Genomic DNA, 23,320 nt, shown 5'->3' with positions numbered 1-23,320 from the left:
CCCTCCCTCCCTCCCTCCCTCCCTCCCTCCCTCCCTCCCTCCCCAGAAGCAGCAGGGAGAAGAAAATAAAGGAGAAGGCTTTTATATCTACTATATCTAGCACTCTGATCTATGTGACAACTCTGAACAATCTATGTCACCTGTGATAAATTAACTGTCAACTGTGAGATATTAGAGGTGAAGGAATCTATTATAAAGGTCAAGAAGCAGGGCAGAGTGACTGCACTGTGTGGGCTCCCTTGCAACATGACATTAACATGACCTGGGCAAACAGACGGCCCAGTAACAGACAGGCCAGTAAGTGAACAGTGACCTCGCACGCACACACACACACACACACACACACACACACACACACACACACACACACACACACACACACACACACACACATACACACACATACATCCTCACACACACACACACACACACACACACACACACACACACACACACACACACACACACACACACACACACACACACACACACACACACACACACACACACACACACACAAAGATAGGCACAAGTGCATAGTTGATGGATAGACTTACATGCAGCTAACTAACACAGATGGATAATGCATGCGTAACGAGCACATCTACACCCTTGCGTACTCTTACACACAGACAGACGCACTCAAGCGGACGAACACAGATAGACCCCAAAATGTACATTATCCCTCACACAAATGCCTTATTGTGATTGATAAAGCCTTTCATTTTATTGTTGCAACATCTAAACCAGGAAGTCCCATTAAGACCCCCAACAGTACAGTCAATCACCTGTTTGGCCACCTGGGCCAGCAGCAGTGTCTTCCCCGTGCAGGGCCCACCGTAGACCACCAGGGGGCTCATCCTACTCCCTTTAGACGGCAGCAGATACTCCTGCACCAGGTCCAGCGTCTCGCTCTTATAATCGTAGAAGGCAGAGAAGTTCTTACACAGGGAGAGGTGCTGGAGGATCTCGTCGTACAGGGGGTCGGTCTCTGTGTCAAAGTTCTGCTGGACCGTGGCCTGGATGATGTCCACCATATCCTCGTAGAACTGTTTACACAAGCCTTCAACGTAGTGGCTCTCCACTTCCTGGGAGTAGCCTAGCTTCATGTCGCAGTGCGTCACAGAGGAGTAGACCCGGAGGTTGGACGAGGCCACCACCGTGGGGATAAACTCGTCTCGTACTTTTAAAAGACGTTCGTAGGCTTCCTGGTTACGCATGACGCGGTCCTCGGCGACGACGATGTCCATGTACTTGGCCATCTCCGGGAGTTTGGCGTGCCGGTCGAAGTTGGAGATCTTGCGGATATAGCAGACACACTTCTTGAGGAAGGCAGGCGTTTGTTTGCCCAAGGCAAAGTCCAACTCATCCTCCAAGGCTGAAAAACGGGAGAGAAAAAACAAACAAACAATCAATTAAAAGTTAGAACATTTTTGTCCTTGAAGAAACTTGCTATATAATATTTCTGAGGAGTTAGGCTAATCCACACATGATTTGCAGTCTTAAAATTGTTCAAAATTACGTGAGTTATTGTTTCTGAACCCACACTACAGGCCTACTACTTTTCTAAGTAGCTTGAAAAAAGACTAGCACTGGGTTCTGTTGTGACCTCCTAAGCTTGTCTTCAAAACAGACTTGGGAGATTTGCGAGTCTTTAAGTGAAGCCACACAGATTCTGGCAGTCTTTTTTTTAGCCTGCTTTTAGTCTGCGATTAGATATGTTTCCCCCTAAGCCTTTTTTGAGACGGTTGATGCAATCACATAACCAACATTGCAGCCCCCCGACCCCCCCACACCCCTCCCCTTCAAAGAGCCGGTTCTACTGAAACTCTGCCAGCATCTCCCGTGTCGCCCACACTGCAGCGTGCTATAGAGTAGACGGTAAGAAAAGACAGAGGGGAAAGAAAAGGGGGGAGATAAACGTTGTTTGAAGCTCGGTATAGTCAATTAACTGGCATACTGAATGTCTTTTTTCTTCCCCCGTACACATAAGCATTGGCTATGCCTTTGAACAAATCAAGCATAGAAATCTGCATGGTAATCAAGTAAAATGACTTTGTGTGAATTTGTCCACAGCGTATATATATATATATATATGGCTCAGCAGGGGAACATAGCAGGAAACAATCCCCAAACTCTCCCTATATTCATTACAAAACAGGCTGCTGCTAGCAGTGTTGCTGCGTTCTCTCTAGGTACAAACACCTAGCCTACAGAGAAACCCAGCGGCACCCATGATGCATCAGAAAGGCTACAGAGAAACCCAGCGGCACCCATGATGCCCATGTCCCACAAAACTCAACCAACATCACATCAGTCTAGAAAGGCTACAGAGAAACCCAGCGGCACCCATGATGCATCAGAAATGCTACAGAGAAACCCAGCGGCACCCATGATGTCCCACAAAACTCAACCAACATCACATCAGCCTAGAACGGCTACAGAGGTATCCCCGAGAAACACCTTGCAGACACCGGAAACACACTTACTTCCTCTTTCACCCTCAGAATGGGTGACAGTGTCCAATTCAATCAGAGATCATTACATTAACCCAAAACGGAGTGACTTTTAGTGTGATTAGACCCAATTTTGGAATACTTTAGGAGCCCTCTAGGGCAGACCTACTTTAAATTGTAAACACAGAGCGATATTTTTTTTAAAGGGGATATATATATCTAGTCTGCATGTGTCGGTTTATCTCTATGTTCCGTATCAGTAGAAACTCCCTGATGGTACATTAGCTCATGAGAAAAACTGATTGCTACCACAAAATCATCATAATAATGACTTAACTGATTTAACTAAAGCCTTCCCCAGTTAAATGTTTTAGGAGGTCAAATGAACGCACACACACATATCTTGGTTGTACAATGTAGCTCAGTAAAACAAGAAAATGCCACAACACTAAATAACACAATATACTATACTGAGTTTGATGGTTTAACACCATAGAAGAAGAAGGGGACAGGAGTAGCCTTCATACCAGAACAGAGGAATTTCTTGGCCTGGGGGGGCTTCATGGTGCCCTTCTCCTGGAGCTGCAGGACAGACCTACGGAAGATCCCCTTGATCTCCTCAGACACGTTCCTCCACGCCTTGTCGTTCTTCGTCTTGGCTGCACTGCTCGACTCCATCTGTAGAAGACAGGGAGATAAAGGGAGTTTTTTAATGTTGAAATTGACGCACAGTTCAGCTTTTTGTTGTTGGAACATATAGAGTAGATTAAACAATAAGTAACTAGCTCGATTGGTATGCTTTTGATGATTTTAGACGGCAGAGACCAGAGACCTGTGTACAGCTGTGTACAGCTTCTTTTTTTTGGGGAAGGCAAAAGGAAGGAACTTAAAGATAAGTTGGTAAATGGTAGAAACTGTTGAAGTTGTTTGGGCCTACAACAAATCGATGCAATATAGTGCAGAACTGGACCACACAGAGATAGTATAGAGGACATCTATATCTGCTGATACCAATAGAACTACAGTAGTATAGGATACAATATATCCTTTTTTCAATTTTTTATTTTACCTTTATTTAACTAGGGAAGTCAGTTAAGAACAAATTCTTATTTTCAATGACGGCCAGGTTAACTGCCTGTTCAGGGGCAGAATGACAGATTTGTACCTTGTCAGCTCAGGGGTTTGAACTTGCAACCTTCTGGTTACTAGTCCAACGCTCTAACCACTAGGCTACCCTGCCGCCCCGCCAATCCTTGGAGAGCAGTGGAGGCTGCTGACGGGAAGACGGCTCTTAATAACGGCTGGAACGGCGCGAATGGCATCAAACACATAGAAACCATGCGTATTTGATACCATTCCTCTGATTCAGCCTCAGGCATTACCACGAGCCCGTCCTCCCCAATTAAGGTGCCACCAACCTCCTGTGCTGGAGACAGGAAGTTCATGAGATTCACGAGAGAAGGTTCCAGCAGGCCAACTGTGCTGTTCTCCTCCATCAAACCTCCAACCAAGAGGAGGAGCCGCATTGAGTGACACAAGCGCTAAATGTTCAGCTAGCCAAAGTCGGCATGCTAAAAGCTAGTACTGTAGTGACAAGGTGACCGTCACACAGGCATGGACAAACATTCAGCTACCCCGCTACTGTGTACTTATAATGCTTTACTTAACTAACTAGCCCGAGGACTGTAGTGACAAGGTGACCGTCACACAGGCATGCACAAATCAAATCAACTCAAATCAAATGTTATTTGTCACATGCGCCGAATACAACAGGTGTAGTCGACCTTACAGTGAAATGCTGAATACAACAGGTGTAGTCGACCTTACAGAGAAATGCTGAATACAACAGGTGTAGTCGACCTCACAGTGAAATGCTGAATACAACAGGTGTAGTAGACCTTACAGTGAAATGCCGAATACAACAGGTGTAGTAGACCTTACAGTGAAATGCTAAATACAACAGGTGTAGTCGACCTTACAGTGAAATGCTGAATAGAACAGGTATAGTAGACCTTACAGTGAAATGCCGAATACAACAGGTGTAGTAGACCTTACAGTGAAATGCTGAATACAACAGGTGTAGTCGACCTTACAGTGAAATGCTGAATACAACAGGTGTAGTAGACCTTACAGTGAAATGCTGAATACAACAGGTGTAGTAGACCTTACAGTGAAATGCTGAATACAACAGGTGTAGTAGAACTTACAGTGAAATGCTGAATACAACAGGTGTAGTAGACCTTACAGTGAAATGCTGAATACAACAGGTGTAGTCGACCTTACAGTGAAATGCTGAATACAACAGGTGTAGTAGACCTTACAGTGAAATGCTGAATACAACAGGTGTAGTAGACCTTACAGTGAAATGCTGAATACAACAGGTGTAGTAGACCTTACAGTGAAATGCTGAATACAACAGGTGTAGTAGACCTTACAGTGAAATGCTGAATACAACAGGTGTAGTCGACCTTACAGTGAAATGCTGAATACAACAGGTGTAGTAGACCTTACAGTGAAATGCTGAATACAACAGGTGTAGTCGACCTTACAGTGAAATGCTGAATACAACAGGTGTAGTAGACCTTACAGTGAAATGCTGAATACAACAGGTGTAGTAGACCTTACAGTGAAATGCCGAATACAACAGGTGTAGTAGACCTTACAGTGAAATGCTGAATACAACAGGTGTAGTAGACCTCACAGTGAAATGCTGAATACAACAGGTGTAGTAGATCTTACAGTGAAATGCTGAATACAACAGGTGTAGTAGACCTTACAGTGAAATGCTGAATACAACAGGTGTAGTAGACCTTACAGTGAAATTCTGAATACAACAGGTGTAGTAGACCTTACAGTGAAATGCTGAATACAACAGGTGTAGTAGACCTTACAGTGAAATGCTGAATACAACAGGTGTAGTAGACCTTACAGTGAAATGCTGAATACAACAGGTGTAGTAGACCTTACAGTGAAATGCCGAATACAACAGGTGTAGTAGACCTTACAGTGAAATGCTGAATACAACAGGTGTAGTCGACCTTACAGTGAAATGCTGAATACAACAGGTGTAGTAGACCTTACAGTGAAATGCCGAATACAACAGGTGTAGTAGACCTTACAGTGAAATGCCGAATACAACAGGTGTAGTAGACCTTACAGTGAAATGCTGAATACAACAGGTGTAGTAGACCTTACAGTGAAATGCTGAATACAACAGGTGTAGTAGACCTTACAGTGAAATGCTGAATACAACAGGTGTAGTAGACCTTACAGTGAAATGCTGAATACAACAGGTGTAGTAGACCTTACAGTGAAATGCCGAATACAACAGGTGTAGTAGACCTTACAGTGAAATGCCGAATACAACAGGTGTAGTAGACCTTACAGTGAAATGCTGAATACAACAGGTGTAGTAGACCTTACAGTGAAATGCTGAATACAACAGGTGTAGTAGACCTTACAGTGAAATGCTGAATACAACAGGTGTAGTAGACCTTACAGTGAAATGCCGAATACAACAGGTGTAGTAGACCTTACAGTGAAATGCTGAATACACCAGGTGTAGTAGACCTTACAGTGAAATGCTTACTTAAAAGCCCTTAACAAACAATGCAGTTTTAAGAAAAATAAGTGTTAAGTAAAAAATAGATAGGTACAATTAAAAAAAAAAAGTAACAAATAATTAAAGAGCAGCAGTAAAATAACAATAGTGATGCTATATATTTTCCAAACACAGGCATGGACAAACGTTCAGCTACCCGTTAGAGCAGAGGTGTCAAACTCAAATACCCAGTGGGCCAAAATGTAAAACCTGAACAAAGTCACGGGCCAACATTGAACAAATTAACCTTTTAATATGGACCCAAACAAGTTTTGCTTTAACATTGAATATGGAACAAGCATCGCTTATTACCATACAATATATAATTTAATAGTGGAGACATGCAAAATCGAATTTCAAATGAAAAAACACATCAATGGCATTTATTTATTAAATAAATAAAATGTAAATAAAAATTGTATGCCTCTTTTCTATTTGCAGCCTTCTGATTTAAATACCAAAATAAACTTTTTCCACTGGCTAATAATTTTACAAATAAAATGATAATAAATCAATCAACCATTCAAGCCCATGCCTTGTAGCAAGAAAAAGTGCATAAAGAAAACGTTAATTATTGCACACTGGTCTAATCTGATGTGCCCAAGCCAGATACCTGGCATCTCTTCTTGGATGCTAGTTCATCAATGTCTGGGCTCAAGCTCTGAGCTGAAGAAATCCTCAGTATCGAGCGAAGATGTTCATCAGTCAGACGTCTCCTGTGAGTTGTTTTGGTCATCTTCATCGAGGAGAAAAGTTGCTCGCATAGATAAGTGCTGCCGAACATGGAGAGCATCTGAGCAGCTTGGGTGCGGAGCTGAGGCATTGTGTCAGAGATGAACCGTGGAAACTGTGCGGCGCCCACAGCATCATACTTTGACTTCAGCGTGTCGTTGCACTGGAGTTCAATCAGCTCCATTTGGATGTTGGTTGGTGCATTTTCCACATCAACTGCGAAGGGATTACTAAGCAGTTCAAACTTGCATTTCTGGGCATCGAAGTCGGCAAATCGCCGGCTAAACTCAGCGGCGAGAACACTGAGTTTTTCAGCAAACTGTGCGCATGGGAACACGGCGGTAGAGATCTGCGCTTTTATGGATTGGCAGCAGGGAAAATGGCAAGGGTTTCCTTGCAGCATCTGATTCTCCCACAGGCACAGTTTAGTTTTGAAGGCCCTCACTGCAGCGTACATGTCTGTGATGATGCGCCCCCGCCCCTGAAGCTGCAGGTTCAGCGCATCGAGATGGCTCGAGATGTCACAGAGAAAGGCCAGCTCACACAGGAACTTTTGCTCCCGGAGCTCTGCTGTATCCTTCCCTTTGGTTTCCAGGAATTGACATATTTCCTCACGCAGCTCGAAACATCTGTTCAGTACTTTTCCTCTGCTTAGCCATCTCACCTCTGTGTGATACGGCACTTCTGCGTATTCCGAACCACACTCCTCCAGAAAATATTTAAACTGGCGGTGATTTAGACCTTTGGCTCTTATAAAGTTAACTACCTGTGTTACTGTGGTCATAACATGTTCCATCTTTAGGGCTTTGGCACACAGTGCTTCCTGATGTATGATGCAGTGGTAAACAGTTAGCTCACCTGCACAGTTCTCTTCCCGCATCTTCTCCCGAACCATGCCCACCAGTCCACTCTTTTTACCGCACATCGCTGGCGCACCATCTGTCGTTAATCCAACGAGTTTATCCCACGGCAGCTTTATTTCAGTTACACATTTGGAAACCTCCTCAAAGATTTCCTTTCCTGTGGTTGTGCCATGCATTGATTTGAATCCTAATAGCTCCTCCGTAACACCTAGATTTGAGTCCACTCCACGGATGAAGACTGACAGCTGAGCAGTATCAGATGCGTCGCAGCTCTCATCCACAGCGAGGGAGAACGCAACAAAATCTTTTCCCTTTTCCATCAGCTGGTCATACAGATTGGTGGCAAGATCACATGTGCGATCAGCTACTGTGTTCCTGCTCAGGCTCACGTTTGAAAATGCTTGTTTTTTCTCTGGGCATACGAGGTCACAAACCTTCATCATGCACTTTTTCATGAACTCTCCCTCATTAAAGGGCCGGGCTGATTTTGCGATCTCTGCTGCCACTATATAACTAGCCTTTACAGCAGCCTCGCTTTGTGATGTGGCTTTTTTAAACATATTCTGTTGTGAAACCAAACTTCTTTTCATCTCCTCTACTTTCTGGCTCCTTTGAGTCATGTCCAGGTCCTTGTATTTGTCATGGTGTTTCGTTTCATAGTGTCGTCTAATGTTGTACTCCTTACTTACAGCCACGTTGACTCCACAAACAAGACAAACAGGTTTGTCTTTTACATATGTAAACAGATATTCTGCCTCCCACTTGTCCAGAAAGCTCCTGTTTTCTGCCTTTCTTTTCGCCATTTTTGGGAAGGGTTAGCTCGCTGACAGTTGTAGCGTCTATGTTGCTATGACTACTGTCACAGAGGAGAGAGCGTTTCTGGGTCCTGTCCTGATTGGCGCGCAAAAACAGCAGAGCATTATGGGATTCGTAGTATTAGTGGTGAATGCGCTGTATAATACCGGCGGGCCAGCTCTAGTAGTAATTTGGTATTGTCTCGCGGGCCAAATATAATTACCCCGCGGGCCAGAGTTTGACACCCATGCGTTAGAGTGTACTTATAATGCTTAACTTGACTAACTAGCCGAGCGCTGTAGTTACTGTAGTTACTGTAGTTACTGTAATTACACTGTAGTGACTGTAGTTACACTGTAGTTACTGTAGTTACTGTAGTTACACTGTAGTTACTGTAATTACACTGTAGTTACTGTAATTACACTGTAGTGACTGTAATTACACTGTAGTGACTGTAGTTACACTGTAGTTACTGTAGTTACACTGTAGTTACTGTGATTACACTGTAGTTACTATAGTTACACTGTAGTTACTGTAGTTACTATAGTTATACTGTAGTTACTGTAGTTACACTGTAGTTACTGTAGTTACACTGTAGTTACACTGTAGTTACTATAGTTACACTGTAGTTACACTGTAGTTACTGTAGTTACACTGTAGTTACACTATAGTTACTGTAGTTACACTGTAGTTACTGTAGTTACACTGTAGTTACTGTAGTTACACTGTAGTTACTGTAGTTACACTGTAGTTACTGCAGTTACACTATAGTTACTGTAGTTACACTGTAGTTACTGTCATTACACTGTAGTTACTGTAGTTACACTGTAGTTACTGTAGTTACTATAGTTACACTTTAGTTACTGTAGTTACACTGTAGTTACTGTAGTTACACTGTAGTTACTGTAGTTAAACTGTAGTTACTGTAGTTACACTGTAGTTACTGTAGTTACTATAGTTACACTGTAGTTATTGTAGTTACACTGTAGTTACTGTAGTTAAACTGTAGTTACTGTAGTTACACTGTAGTTACACTGTAGTTACACTATAATTACTGTAGTTACACTGTAGTTACACTGTAGTTACACTATAGTTACTGTAGTTACACTGTAGTTACTGTAGTTACACTATAGTTACTGTAGTTACACTGTAGTTACTGTAGTTACTATAGTTACACTGTAGTTATTGTAGTTACACTGTAGTTACTGTAGTTAAACTGTAGTTACTGTAGTTACACTGTAGTTACACTGTAGTTACACTATAGTTACTGTAGTTACACTGTAGTTACTGTAGTTACACTATAGTTACTGTAGTTACACTGTAGTTACTGTAGTTACACTATAGTTACTGTAGTTACACTGTAGTTACACTGTAGTTACACTATAGTTACTGTAGTTACACTGTAGTTACTGTAGTTACACTATAGTTACTGTAGTTACACTGTAGTTACTGTAGTTACACTGTAGTTACTGTAGTTAAACTGTAGTTACTGTAGTTACACTGTAGTGACATGGGGACTGTGACAGCTGCACGGAGAGCCACAGATATGTTTACTGCTAGTGCCAACTCACAGTAAGATTACAAAGCTTTAGTTACTGTAGTTACACTGTAGTTACTATAGTTACACAAGCTTTTAAGAAAGTGCAAGGTGAATCTTTACAGGTTTCAAACGTTCCACCAGAACAACACGTTCTAATGGGGGAAGCAACTTGAAGTCTAGAAGTTTTAAGAGAGCTGTTTCCAGGTGACTTTTACTGGCCAAAATTACAGGTGCTTTTTGTGAACGTGAAGGGCGTAACAGTTTGCTTAGACTAAAACAGAGCAGAAAGGTTCCCTTTTTCCAATGTAAATATGATACATAGTTTTTAATTTCACTGACTTTGCTGATGTGGTTGTCCCACCTAGCTATCTGAAGATGAATGCACTTACTGTAAGTCTCTGGATAATAGCATCTGCTGAATATGGATGCTTCAGTATCTTGGCCTAGTCTCCCTGAGACCTACCTACTCAGTTAGACTTTTTCCATATGATCCAAGAGAACAGTGGAGGCTGGTGGGAGGAGCTATAGGAGGACGGTGGAACGGTATCAATCACGCCACACACATGGAAACCACGTTTGACTCCGTTGCATGTCTTTCATTCCTGCCATTACGATGAGACTGTCCTCCTATAGCTCAACCCACCAGCCTCCACTGCAAGAGAACCCTGGCCACGTCCCACGGTCATTCCAGAACGACTGGGTCTGAGCATCAGTTCTGTAGGTTTTGAGGCAGAAGGGTTCAGAACTTACTGAGTTTTGGTAGTTCTTCAACATCTGGGCTTTGGGTTTGAGGTAGTAGGCCGGCGGCACGGAGTTCTCATCTCGACAGTACCACTCCTCCAGGATGTGTGTGTCTAGGCCCGCCTCCACCGCCGCATCCAAGATCATCTCAAACTCTGGAGCCTCCACCTCCCCCGGCACGCGTATACTGCCATACTTCTCTCCCACCAGCCCCTGGGAGGAAGAAAGAAAGACAGAGAGAGGTTGAACGGTCATCATCATCATCATCATCATCATCATCGCTTGACTTTCTATGGTTATTGGTTTTCAAGGTTTCTAGTTGTTCTCGTTCTACGAGTATCGGTGAGGCAATGAATGATTTTCACATTGAAGTGCCTTACGACAGCCTTTCCTTTGTCTTCTGTGTACCGGGCTGCTATCTGCAAGGCACGTGGGTGTTATCTATCGTATGTATGTCAGCCTTGGCTTAGAGTTCACGCACGCACGCAACGCAACGCACGCACGCAACGCACGCACACACACACACTCAAAGACACATACACACGCACACACACACACAAACACACACACACACACACACGCACACACACACACTCAAACACACACACACACTCAAAGACACATACACACAAACACACACACACACACACACACACACACACACACACACACACACACACAAACACACACACACACACTCAAACACACACACACACACACCGAGGCAGAGTGAGTGGTCAGGGCCATCGAGCGATAGCTGATGTGCTGAGTGTATCAGGATTGTATTGTTTTGATTGGTCTGTGATCCTTCTCAGTGTGTTGGTAGCTGCTTTGAATGGACATTAATCGAATGGAATGAAAACAACAGGAGTATGGGTTCGGTTCGTCGGTCAGTGGAGGCTGCTGAGAGGAGGACGGCTCATTAACAATGTCTGGAATGGAGTGAATGGAGACAGAATCAAACAATATCATGACCTGATGAAGACAGCTTGTCTGTCGAAACGTTGGTTATTAGATGATTCAATTATTATATCTGAGCTCCAAGAGTGAGAGGCTCTTCTTTTCTTATTCAAGATTTCTACTCTGCTAGCACCTCACCTAAACAGGTGTTCTACTCTGCTAGCACCTCTCCTAAACAGGTGTTCTACTCTGCTAGCACCTCACCTAAACAGGTGTTCTACTCTGCTAGCACCTCTCCTAAACAGGTGTTCTACTCTGCTAGCACCTCACCTAAACAGGTGTTCTACTCTGCTAGCACCTCTCCTAAACAGGTGTTCTACTCTGCCAGCACCTCTCCTAAACAGGTGTTCTACTCTGCTAGCACCTCTCCTAAACAGGTGTTCTACTCTGCTAGCCAGCACCTCACCTAAACAGGTGTTCTACTCTGCTAGCCAGCACCTCTCCTAAACAGGTGTTCTACTCTGCTAGCCAGCACCTCTCCTAAACAGGTGTTCTACTCTGCTAGCACCTCTCCTAAACAGGTGTTCTACTCTGCTAGCCAGCACCTCACCTAAACAGGTGTTCTACTCTGCTAGCCAGCACCTCACCTAAACAGGTGTTCTACTCTGCTAGCCAGCACCTCTCCTAAACAGGTGTTCTACTCTGCTAGCCAGCACCTCTCCTAAACAGGTGTTCTACTCTGCTAGCACCTCACCTAAACAGGTGTTCTACTCTGCTAGCACCTCTCCTAAACAGGTGTTCTACTCTGCTAGCACCTCACCTAAACAGGTGTTCTACTCTGCTAGCACCTCTCCTAAACAGGTGTTCTACTCTGCCAGCACCTCTCCTAAACAGGTGTTCTACTCTGCTAGCACCTCTCCTAAACAGGTGTTCTACTCTGCTAGCCAGCACCTCACCTAAACAGGTGTTCTACTCTGCTAGCCAGCACCTCTCCTAAACAGGTGTTCTACTCTGCTAGCCAGCACCTCTCCTAAACAGGTGTTCTACTCTGCTAGCACCTCTCCTAAACAGGTGTTCTACTCTGCTAGCCAGCACCTCACCTAAACAGGTGTTCTACTCTGCTAGCCAGCACCTCACCTAAACAGGTGTTCTACTCTGCTAGCCAGCACCTCTCCTAAACAGGTGTTCTACTCTGCTAGCCAGCACCTCTCCTAAACAGGTGTTCTACTCTGCTAGCACCTCTCCTAAACAGGTGTTCTACTCTGCCAGCACCTCTCCTAAACAGGTGTTCTACTCTGCTAGCCAGCACCTCACCTAAACAGGTGTTCTACTCTGCCAGCACCTCTCCTAAACAGGTGTTCTACTCTGCCAGCACCTCTCCTAAACAGGTGTTCTACTCTGCTAGCACCTCTCCTAAACAGGTGTTCTACTCTGCCAGCACCTCTCCTAAACAGGTGTTCTACTCTGCTAGCCAGCACCTCACCTAAACAGGTGTTCTACTCTGCTAGCACCTCTCCTAAACAGGTGTTCTACTCTGCTAGCCAGCACCTCACCTAAACAGGTGTTCTACTCTGCTAGCACCTCTCCTAAACAGGTGTTCTACTCTGCCAGCACCTCTCCTAAACAGGTGTTCTACTCTGCTAGCCAGCACCTCACCTAAACAGGTGTTCTACTCTGCTAGCCAGCACCTCTCCTAAACAGGTGTTCTACTCTGCTAGCCAGCACCTCTCCTAAACAGGTGTTCTACTCTGCTAGCACCTCTCCTAAACAGGTGTTCTACTCTGCCAGCACCTCTCCTAAACAGGTGTTCTACTCTGCTAGCCAGCACCTCACCTAAACAGGTGTTCTACTCTGCCAGCACCTCTCCTAAACAGGTGTTCTACTCTGCCAGCACCTCTCCTAAACAGGTGTTCTACTCTGCTAGCACCTCTCCTAAACAGGTGTTCTACTCTGCTAGCCAGCACCTCACCTAAACAGGTGTTCTACTCTGCTAGCACCTCTCCTAAACAGGTGTTCTACTCTGCCAGCACCTCTCCTAAACAGGTGTTCTACTCTGCTAGCACCTCTCCTAAACAGGTGTTCTACTCTGCTAGCCAGCACCTCACCTAAACAGGTGTTCTACTCTGCTAGCACCTCTCCTAAACAGGTGTTCTACTCTGCCAGCACCTCTCCTAAACAGGTGTTCTACTCTGCTAGCACCTCTCCTAAACAGGTGTTCTACTCTGCTAGCACCTCTCCTAAACAGGTGTTCTACTCTGCTAGCCAGCACCTCTCCTAAACAGGTGTTCTACTCTGCTAGCACCTCTCCTAAACAGGTGTTCTACTCTGCTAGCCAGCACCTCTCCTAAACAGGTGTTCTACTCTGCTAGCACCTCTCCTAAACAGGTGTTCTACTCTGCTAGCCAGCACCTCTCCTAAACAGGTGTTCTACTCTGCTAGCACCTCTCCTAAACAGGTGTTCTACTCTGCTAGCCAGCACCTCTCCTAAACAGGTGTTCTACTCTGCTAGCCAGCACCTCTCCTAAACAGGTGTTCTACTCTGCTAGCCAGCACCTCACCTAAACAGGTGTTCTACTCTGCTAGCACCTCACCTAAACAGGTGTTCTACTCTGCTAGCCAGCACCTCACCTAAACAGGTGTTCTACTCTGCTAGCCAGCACCTCAACTAAACAGGTGTTCTACTCTGCTAGCCAGCACCTCACCTAAACAGGTGTTCTACTCTGCTAGCACCTCTCCTAAACAGGTGTTCTACTCTGCTAGCCAGCACCTCAACTAAACAGGTGTTCTACTCTGCTAGCCAGCACCTCTCCTAAACAGGTGTTCTACTCTGCCAGCACCTCTCCTAAACAGGTGTTCTACTCTGCTAGCCAGCACCTCACCTAAACAGGTGTTCTACTCTGCCAGCACCTCTCCTAAACAGGTGTTCTACTCTGCCAGCACCTCTCCTAAACAGGTGTTCTACTCTGCCAGCACCTCTCCTAAACAGGTGTTCTACTCTGCCAGCACCTCACCTAAACAGGTGTTCTACTCTGCCAGCACCTCTCCTAAACAGGTGTTCTACTCTGCCAGCACCTCTCCTAAACAGGTGTTCTACTCTGCTAGCCAGCACCTCACCTAAACAGGTGTTCTACTCTGCTAGCCAGCACCTCTCCTAAACAGGTGTTCTACTCTGCTAGCACCTCTCCTAAACAGGTGTTCTACTCTGCTAGCACCTCACCTAAACAGGTGTTCTACTCTGCTAGCACCTCACCTAAACAGGTGTTCTACTCTGCTAGCCAGCACCTCTCCTAAACAGGTGTTCTACTCTGCTAGCACCTCTCCTAAACAGGTGTTCTACTCTGCTAGCCAGCACCTCTCCTAAACAGGTGTTCTACTCTGCTAGCACCTCTCCTAAACAGGTGTTCTACTCTGCTAGCCAGCACCTCTCCTAAACAGGTGTTTTACTCTGCTAGCACCTCTCCTAAACAGGTGTTCTACTCTGCTAGCCAGCACCTCTCCTAAACAGGTGTTCTACTCTGCTAGCACCTCTCCTAAACAGGTGTTCTATTCTGCTAGCCAGCACCTCTCCTAAACAGGTGTTATACTCTGCTATCCAGCACCTCCCCTAAACAGGTGTTCTACTCTGCTAGCCAGCACCTCTCCTAAACAGGTGTTCTACTCTGCTAAACAGGTGTTCTACTCTGCTAGCCAGCACCTCTCCTAAACAGGTGTTCTACTCTGCCAGCACCTCTCATAAACAGGTGTTCTACTCTGCCAGCACCTCTCCTAAACAGGTGTTCTACTCTGCCAGCACCTCTCCTAAACAGGTGTTCTACTCTGCCAGCACCTCTCCTAAACAGGTGTTCTACTCTGCTAGCACCTCTCCTAAACAGGTGTTCTACTCTGCTAGCCAGCACCTCACCTAAACAGGTGTTCTACTCTGCTAGCCAGCACCTCTCCTAAACAGGTGTTCTACTCTGCTAGCCAGCACCTCTTCTAAACAGGTGTTCTACTCTGCTAGCACCTCTCCTAAACAGGTGTTCTACTCTGCCAGCACCTCTCCTAAACAGGTGTTCTACTCTGCTAGCCAGCACCTCACCTAAACAGGTGTTCTACTCTGCCAGCACCTCTCCTAAACAGGTGTTCTACTCTGCCAGCACCTCTCCTAAACAGGTGTTCTACTCTGCTAGCACCTCTCCTAAACAGGTGTTCTACTCTGCCAGCACCTCGCCTAAACAGGTGTTCTACTCTGCTAGCCAGCACCTCACCTAAACAGGTGTTCTACTCTGCTAGCACCTCTCCTAAACAGGTGTTCTACTCTGCTAGCCAGCACCTCACCTAAACAGGTGTTCTACTCTGCTAGCACCTCTCCTAAACAGGTGTTCTACTCTGCCAGCACCTCTCCTAAACAGGTGTTCTACTCTGCTAGCACCTCTCCTAAACAGGTGTTCTACTCTGCTAGCCAGCACCTCACCTAAACAGGTGTTCTACTCTGCTAGCACCTCTCCTAAACAGGTGTTCTACTCTGCCAGCACCTCTCCTAAACAGGTGTTCTACTCTGCTAGCACCTCTCCTAAACAGGTGTTCTACTCTGCTAGCCAGCACCTCTCCTAAACAGGTGTTCTACTCTGCTAGCACCTCTCCTAAACAGGTGTTCTACTCTGCTAGCCAGCACCTCTCCTAAACAGGTGTTCTACTCTGCTAGCACCTCTCCTAAACAGGTGTTCTACTCTGCTAGCCAGCACCTCTCCTAAACAGGTGTTCTACTCTGCTAGCCAGCACCTCTCCTAAACAGGTGTTCTACTCTGCTAGCCAGCACCTCACCTAAACAGGTGTTCTACTCTGCTAGCACCTCACCTAAACAGGTGTTCTACTCTGCTAGCCAGCACCTCACCTAAACAGGTGTTCTACTCTGCTAGCCAGCACCTCAACTAAACAGGTGTTCTACTCTGCTAGCCAGCACCTCACCTAAACAGGTGTTCTACTCTGCTAGCACCTCTCCTAAACAGGTGTTCTACTCTGCTAGCCAGCACCTCAACTAAACAGGTGTTCTACTCTGCTAGCCAGCACCTCTCCTAAACAGGTGTTCTACTCTGCCAGCACCTCTCCTAAACAGGTGTTCTACTCTGCTAGCCAGCACCTCACCTAAACAGGTGTTCTACTCTGCCAGCACCTCTCCTAAACAGGTGTTCTACTCTGCCAGCACCTCTCCTAAACAGGTGTTCTACTCTGCCAGCACCTCTCCTAAACAGGTGTTCTACTCTGCCAGCACCTCACCTAAACAGGTGTTCTACTCTGCTAGCACCTCTCCTAAACAGGTGTTCTACTCTGCTAGCCAGCACCTCTCCTAAACAGGTGTTCTACTCTGCTAGCACCTCTCCTAAACAGGTGTTCTACTCTGCTAGAGTAGACTCTACTCTGCTACAATGCTGCAAAAATGTTTTGGCACCCTTCCCCACTTCTGTGCCTTGACCCAATCCTGTCTCGGAGCTCCACAGACAATTACCTCATGGTTTTCTAAAAACCAGTTTTGCTTTGTCATTATGGGGTATTGTGATGTGAATTCAAGTATAAATTACCAAAGTTACGATAGATTGCAATATATTTTCTGCTACATACTGTAGACTCTGGTAACTTTGGTAAATGACCTGTAGCCACACTACTCAGTATGCTTTTGAGCAACCACCAAACCATTATCATTATTACGAACAGTTAGTTACCAGTTGAGGCTTGATGTGCAGAATCACACGCATGTGAGGAGAATAGGAGCAGGAGCAGAACATCACTCCCAACCCTGGAAACACTGTTGGGGGTACTGGAGGACCAGAGTTGGGGGTGCTGGAGGACCAGAGTTGGGGGTACTGGAGGACCAGGGTTGGGAAACACTGTTGGGGGTACTGGAGGACCAGGGTTGGGGGTACTGGAGGACCAGGGTTGGGGGTGCTGGAGGACCAGGGTTGGGGGTACTGGAGGACCAGGGTTGGGAAACACTGTTGGGGGTACTGGAGGACCAGGGTTGGGGGTACTGGAGGACCACGGTTGGGGGTGCTGGAGGACCAGGGTTGGGGGTACTGGAGGACCAGGGTTGGGGGTGCTGGAGGACCAGGGTTGGAGGTGCTGGAGGACCAGGGTTGGGGGTGCTGGAGGACCAGGGTTGGGGGTACTGGAGGACCAGGGTTGGGGGTACTGGAGGACCAGGGTTGGGGGTGCTGGAGGACCAGGGTTGGGGGTACTGGAGGACCAGGGTTGGGAAACACTGTTGGGGGTACTGGAGGACCAGGGTTGGGGGTACTGGAGGACCACGGTTGGGGGTGCTGGAGGACCAGGGTTGGGGGTACTGGAGGACCAGAGTTGGGGGTGCTGGAGGACCAGAGTTGGGGGTACTGGAGGACCAGGGTTGGGGGTGCTGGAGGACCAGGGTTGGGGGTACTGGAGGACCAGGGTTGGGGGTACTGGAGGACCAGGGTTGGGGGTGCTGGAGGACCAGGGTTGGGGGTACTGGAGGACCAGGGTTGGGGGTACTGGAGGACCAGGGTTGGGGGTACTGGTCTATGTGACTTGTCGTATCTTCAGCTCTGAGTCTTGTTGATGAAAAGGACTTTTTGATGAGAAACACTGAACAAGATCAAATGAGTGTCTTGTGTTTGGGATTGTGTGTCTTTTGAGATACAGCGAAAGACATGTGAATGGGGTTAGCTAGCTATTTTTTCAGCCAAAACCAATTTCTATTCGGGCCTGTTGGACAAAATTGAGGCAGTTCCCCTGAAATTGCTTGGCGAGGGATCTGAGGGAGAGAGTTAAGACATGTCGGCTGTTTGAAGACACAAGTGACAGTCGTTTGTACATGGATGCTGACCGAGATCACAGAAAACTCGCTGACATGAAGGAAATGGAAAGTTTTGAAAGACAACGGGAGATGAGATACATTCTCCTCATTAGGAAATAGCAACAGCTCCAATCAAAGCCCTCCATCAGCTGTTTTCTTTTACAGAGCCAGTTTAAGGCAGAGTTTTGTGTGTGGAACTACAGAACAGTTTGTGTGGGACTACAGAACAGTTTGTGTGGAACTACAGAACAGTTTGTGTGGAACTACAGAACAGTTTGTGTGGAACTACAGAACAGTTTGTTTGGGACTACAGAACAGTTTGTGTGGAACTACAGAACAGTTTGTGTATAACTACAGAACAGTTTGTGTGGGACTACAGAACAGTTTGTGTGGAACTACAGAACAGTTTGTGTAGAACTACAGAACAGTTTGTGTGGGACTACAGAACAGTTTGTGTAGAACTACAGAACAGTTTGTTTGGGACTACAGAACAGTTTGTGTAGAACTACAGAACAGTTTGTGTATAACTACAGAACAGTTTGTGTAGAACTACAGAACAGTTTGTGTGGAACTACAGAACAGTTTGTGTGGGACTACAGAACAGTTTGTGTAGAACTACAGAACAGTTTGTGTGGAACTACAGAACAGTTTGTGTGGGACTACAGAACAGTTTGTGTAGAACTACAGAACAGTTTGTGTGGGACTACAGAACAGTTTGTGTGGAACTACAGAACAGTTTGTGTGGAACTACAGAACAGTTTGTTTGGGACTACAGAACAGTTTGTGTAGAACTACAGAACAGTTTGTGTGGGACTACAGAACAGTTTGTGTGGAACTACAGAACAGTTTGTTTGGGACTACAGAACAGTTTGTGTAGAACTACAGAACAGTTTGTGTGGAACTACAGAACAGTTTGTGTGGAACTACAGAACAGTTTGTTTGGGACTACAGAACAGTTTGTGTGGGACTACAGAACAGTTTGTGTGGAACTACAGAACAGTTTGTGTGGAACTACAGAACAGTTTGTGTGGAACTACAGAACAGTTTGTGTGGAACTACAGAACAGTTTGTGTGGAACTACAGAACAGTTTGTGTGGAACTACAGAACAGTTTGTGTATAACTACAGAACAGTTTGTTTGGGACTACAGAACAGTTTGTGTGGGACTACAGAACAGTTTGTGTATAACTACAGAACAGTTTGTGTGGAACTACAGAACAGTTTGTGTGGGACTACAGAACAGTTTGTGTAGAACTACAGAACAGTTTGTGTATAACTACAGAACAGTTTGTGTATAACTACAGAACAGTTTGTGTATAACTACAGAACAGTTTGTGTGGGACTACAGAACAGTTTGTGTGGAACTACAGAACAGTTTGTGTAGAACTACAGAACAGTTTGTGTGGGACTACAGAACAGTTTGTGTAGAACTACAGAACAGTTTGTTTGGGACTACAGAACAGTTTGTGTAGAACTACAGAACAGTTTGTGTATAACTACAGAACAGTTTGTGTAGAACTACAGAACAGTTTGTGTGGAACTACAGAACAGTTTGTGTGGGACTACAGAACAGTTTGTGTAGAACTACAGAACAGTTTGTGTGGAACTACAGAACAGTTTGTGTGGGACTACAGAACAGTTTGTGTAGAACTACAGAACAGTTTGTGTGGGACTACAGAACAGTTTGTGTGGAACTACAGAACAGTTTGTGTGGAACTACAGAACAGTTTGTTTGGGACTACAGAACAGTTTGTGTAGAACTACAGAACAGTTTGTGTGGGACTACAGAACAGTTTGTGTGGAACTACAGAACAGTTTGTTTGGGACTACAGAACAGTTTGTGTAGAACTACAGAACAGTTTGTGTGGAACTACAGAACAGTTTGTGTGGAACTACAGAACAGTTTGTTTGGGACTACAGAACAGTTTGTGTGGGACTACAGAACAGTTTGTGTGGAACTACAGAACAGTTTGTGTGGAACTACAGAACAGTTTGTGTATAACTACAGAACAGTTTGTTTGGGACTACAGAACAGTTTGTTTGGGACTACAGAACAGTTTGTGTGGGACTACAGAACAGTTTGTGTGGAACTACAGAACAGTTTGTGTGGAACTACAGAACAGTTTGTGTGGAACTACAGAACAGTTTGTGTGGAACTACAGAACAGTTTGTGTATAACTACAGAACAGTTTGTTTGGGACTACAGAACAGTTTGTGTGGGACTACAGAACAGTTTGTTTGGGACTACAGAACAGAAGAGAGAGAGAGAGAGAATATGACATTTGTAATGCCTTTATTCTTTTGGAACTTCTGTGAGTGTAATGTTTTCTGTTCATTATTAGTATTCATTATTATCTACTTCACTTGCTTTGGCAATGTTAACATATGTTTCCCATGCCAATGAAGCCCCTTGAATTGAATTGAATTGAGAGAGAGAGAGAGAGACAGACAGAGAGCGAGAGAGAGAGCGAGAGAGAGAGAGAGTGGGAGAGAGAGAGAAAGAGAAAGAGAGAGACAGAGAGAGAGAAAGAGAGCGAGAGAGAGAGGAGAGAGAGAGAGAGAAAGAGACAGAGAGAGAGAAAGAGAGCGAGAGAGAGAGTGAGAGAGAGAAAGAGAAAGAGATTGAGATTGAAAGAGAGCGAGGGAGGGAGAGTCATTCATTCTCTGAGCTGCTGACAAAGTCTCTGTCAGCTTGCCTTGCAGGGACAGCAGGGAAGGACAGGGTGGCTGAGTAACTGTGAGTGTGTGTGTGTGCATGTGTGTGAGTGTGTGTGTGCATGTGTGTGAGTGCATTTGTTGGTGATTGGCCCTCTATGTACTGTCCTGTCACACACACTTGCACAGATGCAATCTCCTCTCCCCCTCTCTCTTCCATCCCTCTCTCTCACCTATCCCTCTTTCTCTATCTCCATCTCCATCTCCATCTCCATCTCCATCTCCATCTCCATCTCCCTTCCTTCCTTCCTTCCTTCCTTCCTTCCTTCCTTCCTTCCTTCCTTCCTTCCTTCCTTCCTTCCTTCCTTCCTTCCTTCCTTCCTTCCTTCCTTCCTTCCTCCTTCCCTCTCTCTGCTGCCCAGAAGAACAGTACAAAAAAATGGCCTCAGTTTCTCTGGGTAACTTTATCACCCAACCTGCCTTAGCCTGAAAGCATTACACCCTTGGAACCTTGCCAACTACTGTAGAAGAAGGGACCAAGGTTGACAGACTGAAACTTTGGATGTGTCTAGGGAGGGAGGGAGGGAGGGAGAATGTGGTGGCAGAAGAGAGGGAGGGGAGGAGGAAGGATGGAAGGGGAGGAGAAGGGAGCAGGGAGGAGGAGGGAGAGAAGGGGAGGAGAAGGGAGCAGGGAGGAGGAGAAGGGAGGGAAGGGGAGGAGAAGGGAGGGAAGGGAAGGAGAAGGGAGGGAAGGGGAGGAGCAGAGAGGAGGAGGGAGGAGGAGGGAGGAGGAGGGAGGGAAGGGGGGGAGAAGGGAGCAGGGAGGAGGAGGGAGGGAGGGAGGGAGGGAAGGGGAGGAGAATGGAGCAGGGAGAAGGAGCAGGGAGGAGCAGGGAGGGAAGGGGAGGAGAATGGAGCAGGGAGGAGGAGCAGGGAGGAGGAAGGAGGGAAGGGGAGGAGCAGGGAGCAGGGAGGAGGAGGGAGGGAAGGGGAGGAGCAGGGAGGAGCCGTGTGGTGGGAGGAGCAGGGAGGAGGAGGAGGATAGTTCTTGTGGGATAAAAAACATCTGCAGTATTTAGCTGCACTCCTCTGCTTGGGAGATTCACTCCAATGAGGTGTGGGGCACTATAGGAATATTATAGCGGATATGAATCAGCCAACAAATCAATTAATCAATATGGCTATAAAATAGCCCTCTTAACCATTGCATTGAATTTTGAAGGGAAAGGAACACATATATTTGTGCTTTAAGAATACAGGAGAACAAATGTAAATGAGGAAAATATGAACCAAGATGTCATGGAACAAGAACAATATAAATAATCACAGTAATCTGATAGGTCATGGAGACTGGTATAAATCTACTTATTAAAACATTGAACACTTTGAAAACTGTTTGACGCTATTCTTCCTGTTAGCATCAATCATCAACACTAATCTGGTTTGAATGGCAGGCGATGGGAAATCCCTTCTGATAAGGCTTTTGGTGACCAGAATCTGTGATTATGTCTGATTATCGTGTTTTTCTGTTTGCCCTCTTTTTGTGTTAAGATGGCTTCTCCATGCCATTGACCTGTAAAACTACTTTCTCCAGCCTGGTCTCATAGACTAGATGCAACATAGTAAACGAAACTCACAATAGTATGATAAGGTATGTGACTTTTGGTGTGGTTACATAAGACTGAAGATAACTTAAGGCAAAAACAAAAAGAGGGTGGTTGGTCGGGGTGGAGGAGTTGGCGTATAACGTGAACGTCTAGAAACCCAAAGATCACCGACAACTTATTACCTTTTAGATACTTAAAAACTACTTAGCATGTTAGCTAACCCTTCCCATAACCTTAACCCTTTAACCTTACTCCTAAGCCTAACCTTAACCTTAACACGAAGCTTAGCTCACATTAGCGTTAGCCACCTAGCCACCTAGCTAATGTTAGCGTTAGTCACCTAGCTAACATTACCATTCGCCATTTAGCCACCTAGCTAACCTTAGCCAACTAGCTAACCTTACCATTAGCCACCTAGCTAACGTTACCATTAGCCACCTAGCTAACGTTAGCCATATCATACATATTGCAAATTCGTAACATATTGGTTAACACTTTACTTTACACCCAGTTGCATAACCATGTCAGAATATGGTCATAAAAGCTGGCATAACTTGTCATAACCTGTCATAATATAGTCATAACGCTGTTTAAAAGCTGACACAACCTGTCATAACCTGTCATAA

At 45.5% G+C, this 23,320-nt stretch overlaps 1 protein-coding gene across 1 annotated transcript in view; it reads right to left on the bottom strand.

Annotated features, from left to right (window-relative positions):
* Nucleotides 1-23,320, bottom strand: part of LOC110500761 (NACHT and WD repeat domain-containing protein 2) — an 87,735-nt gene that overhangs the window by 5,745 nt on the left and 58,670 nt on the right. The window contains exons 5-7 of the mRNA XM_036958270.1: nt 10,738-10,941; nt 2,984-3,134; nt 789-1,378 (exon numbers count right to left, since the gene is read on the bottom strand). Coding sequence (XP_036814165.1) covers nt 789-1,378; nt 2,984-3,134; nt 10,738-10,941 — 945 coding nt within the window. The remainder of the gene's footprint in view (nt 1-788; nt 1,379-2,983; nt 3,135-10,737; nt 10,942-23,320) is intronic.

The sequence above is a fragment of the Oncorhynchus mykiss genome, chromosome 21, assembly GCF_013265735.2.
Source record: "Oncorhynchus mykiss isolate Arlee chromosome 21, USDA_OmykA_1.1, whole genome shotgun sequence".
Classification (NCBI taxonomy): Eukaryota; Metazoa; Chordata; class Actinopteri; order Salmoniformes; family Salmonidae; genus Oncorhynchus; species Oncorhynchus mykiss.
Note: the sequence above shows the minus strand (reverse complement) of the source record. Positions and strands in the feature narration are given on the sequence as shown.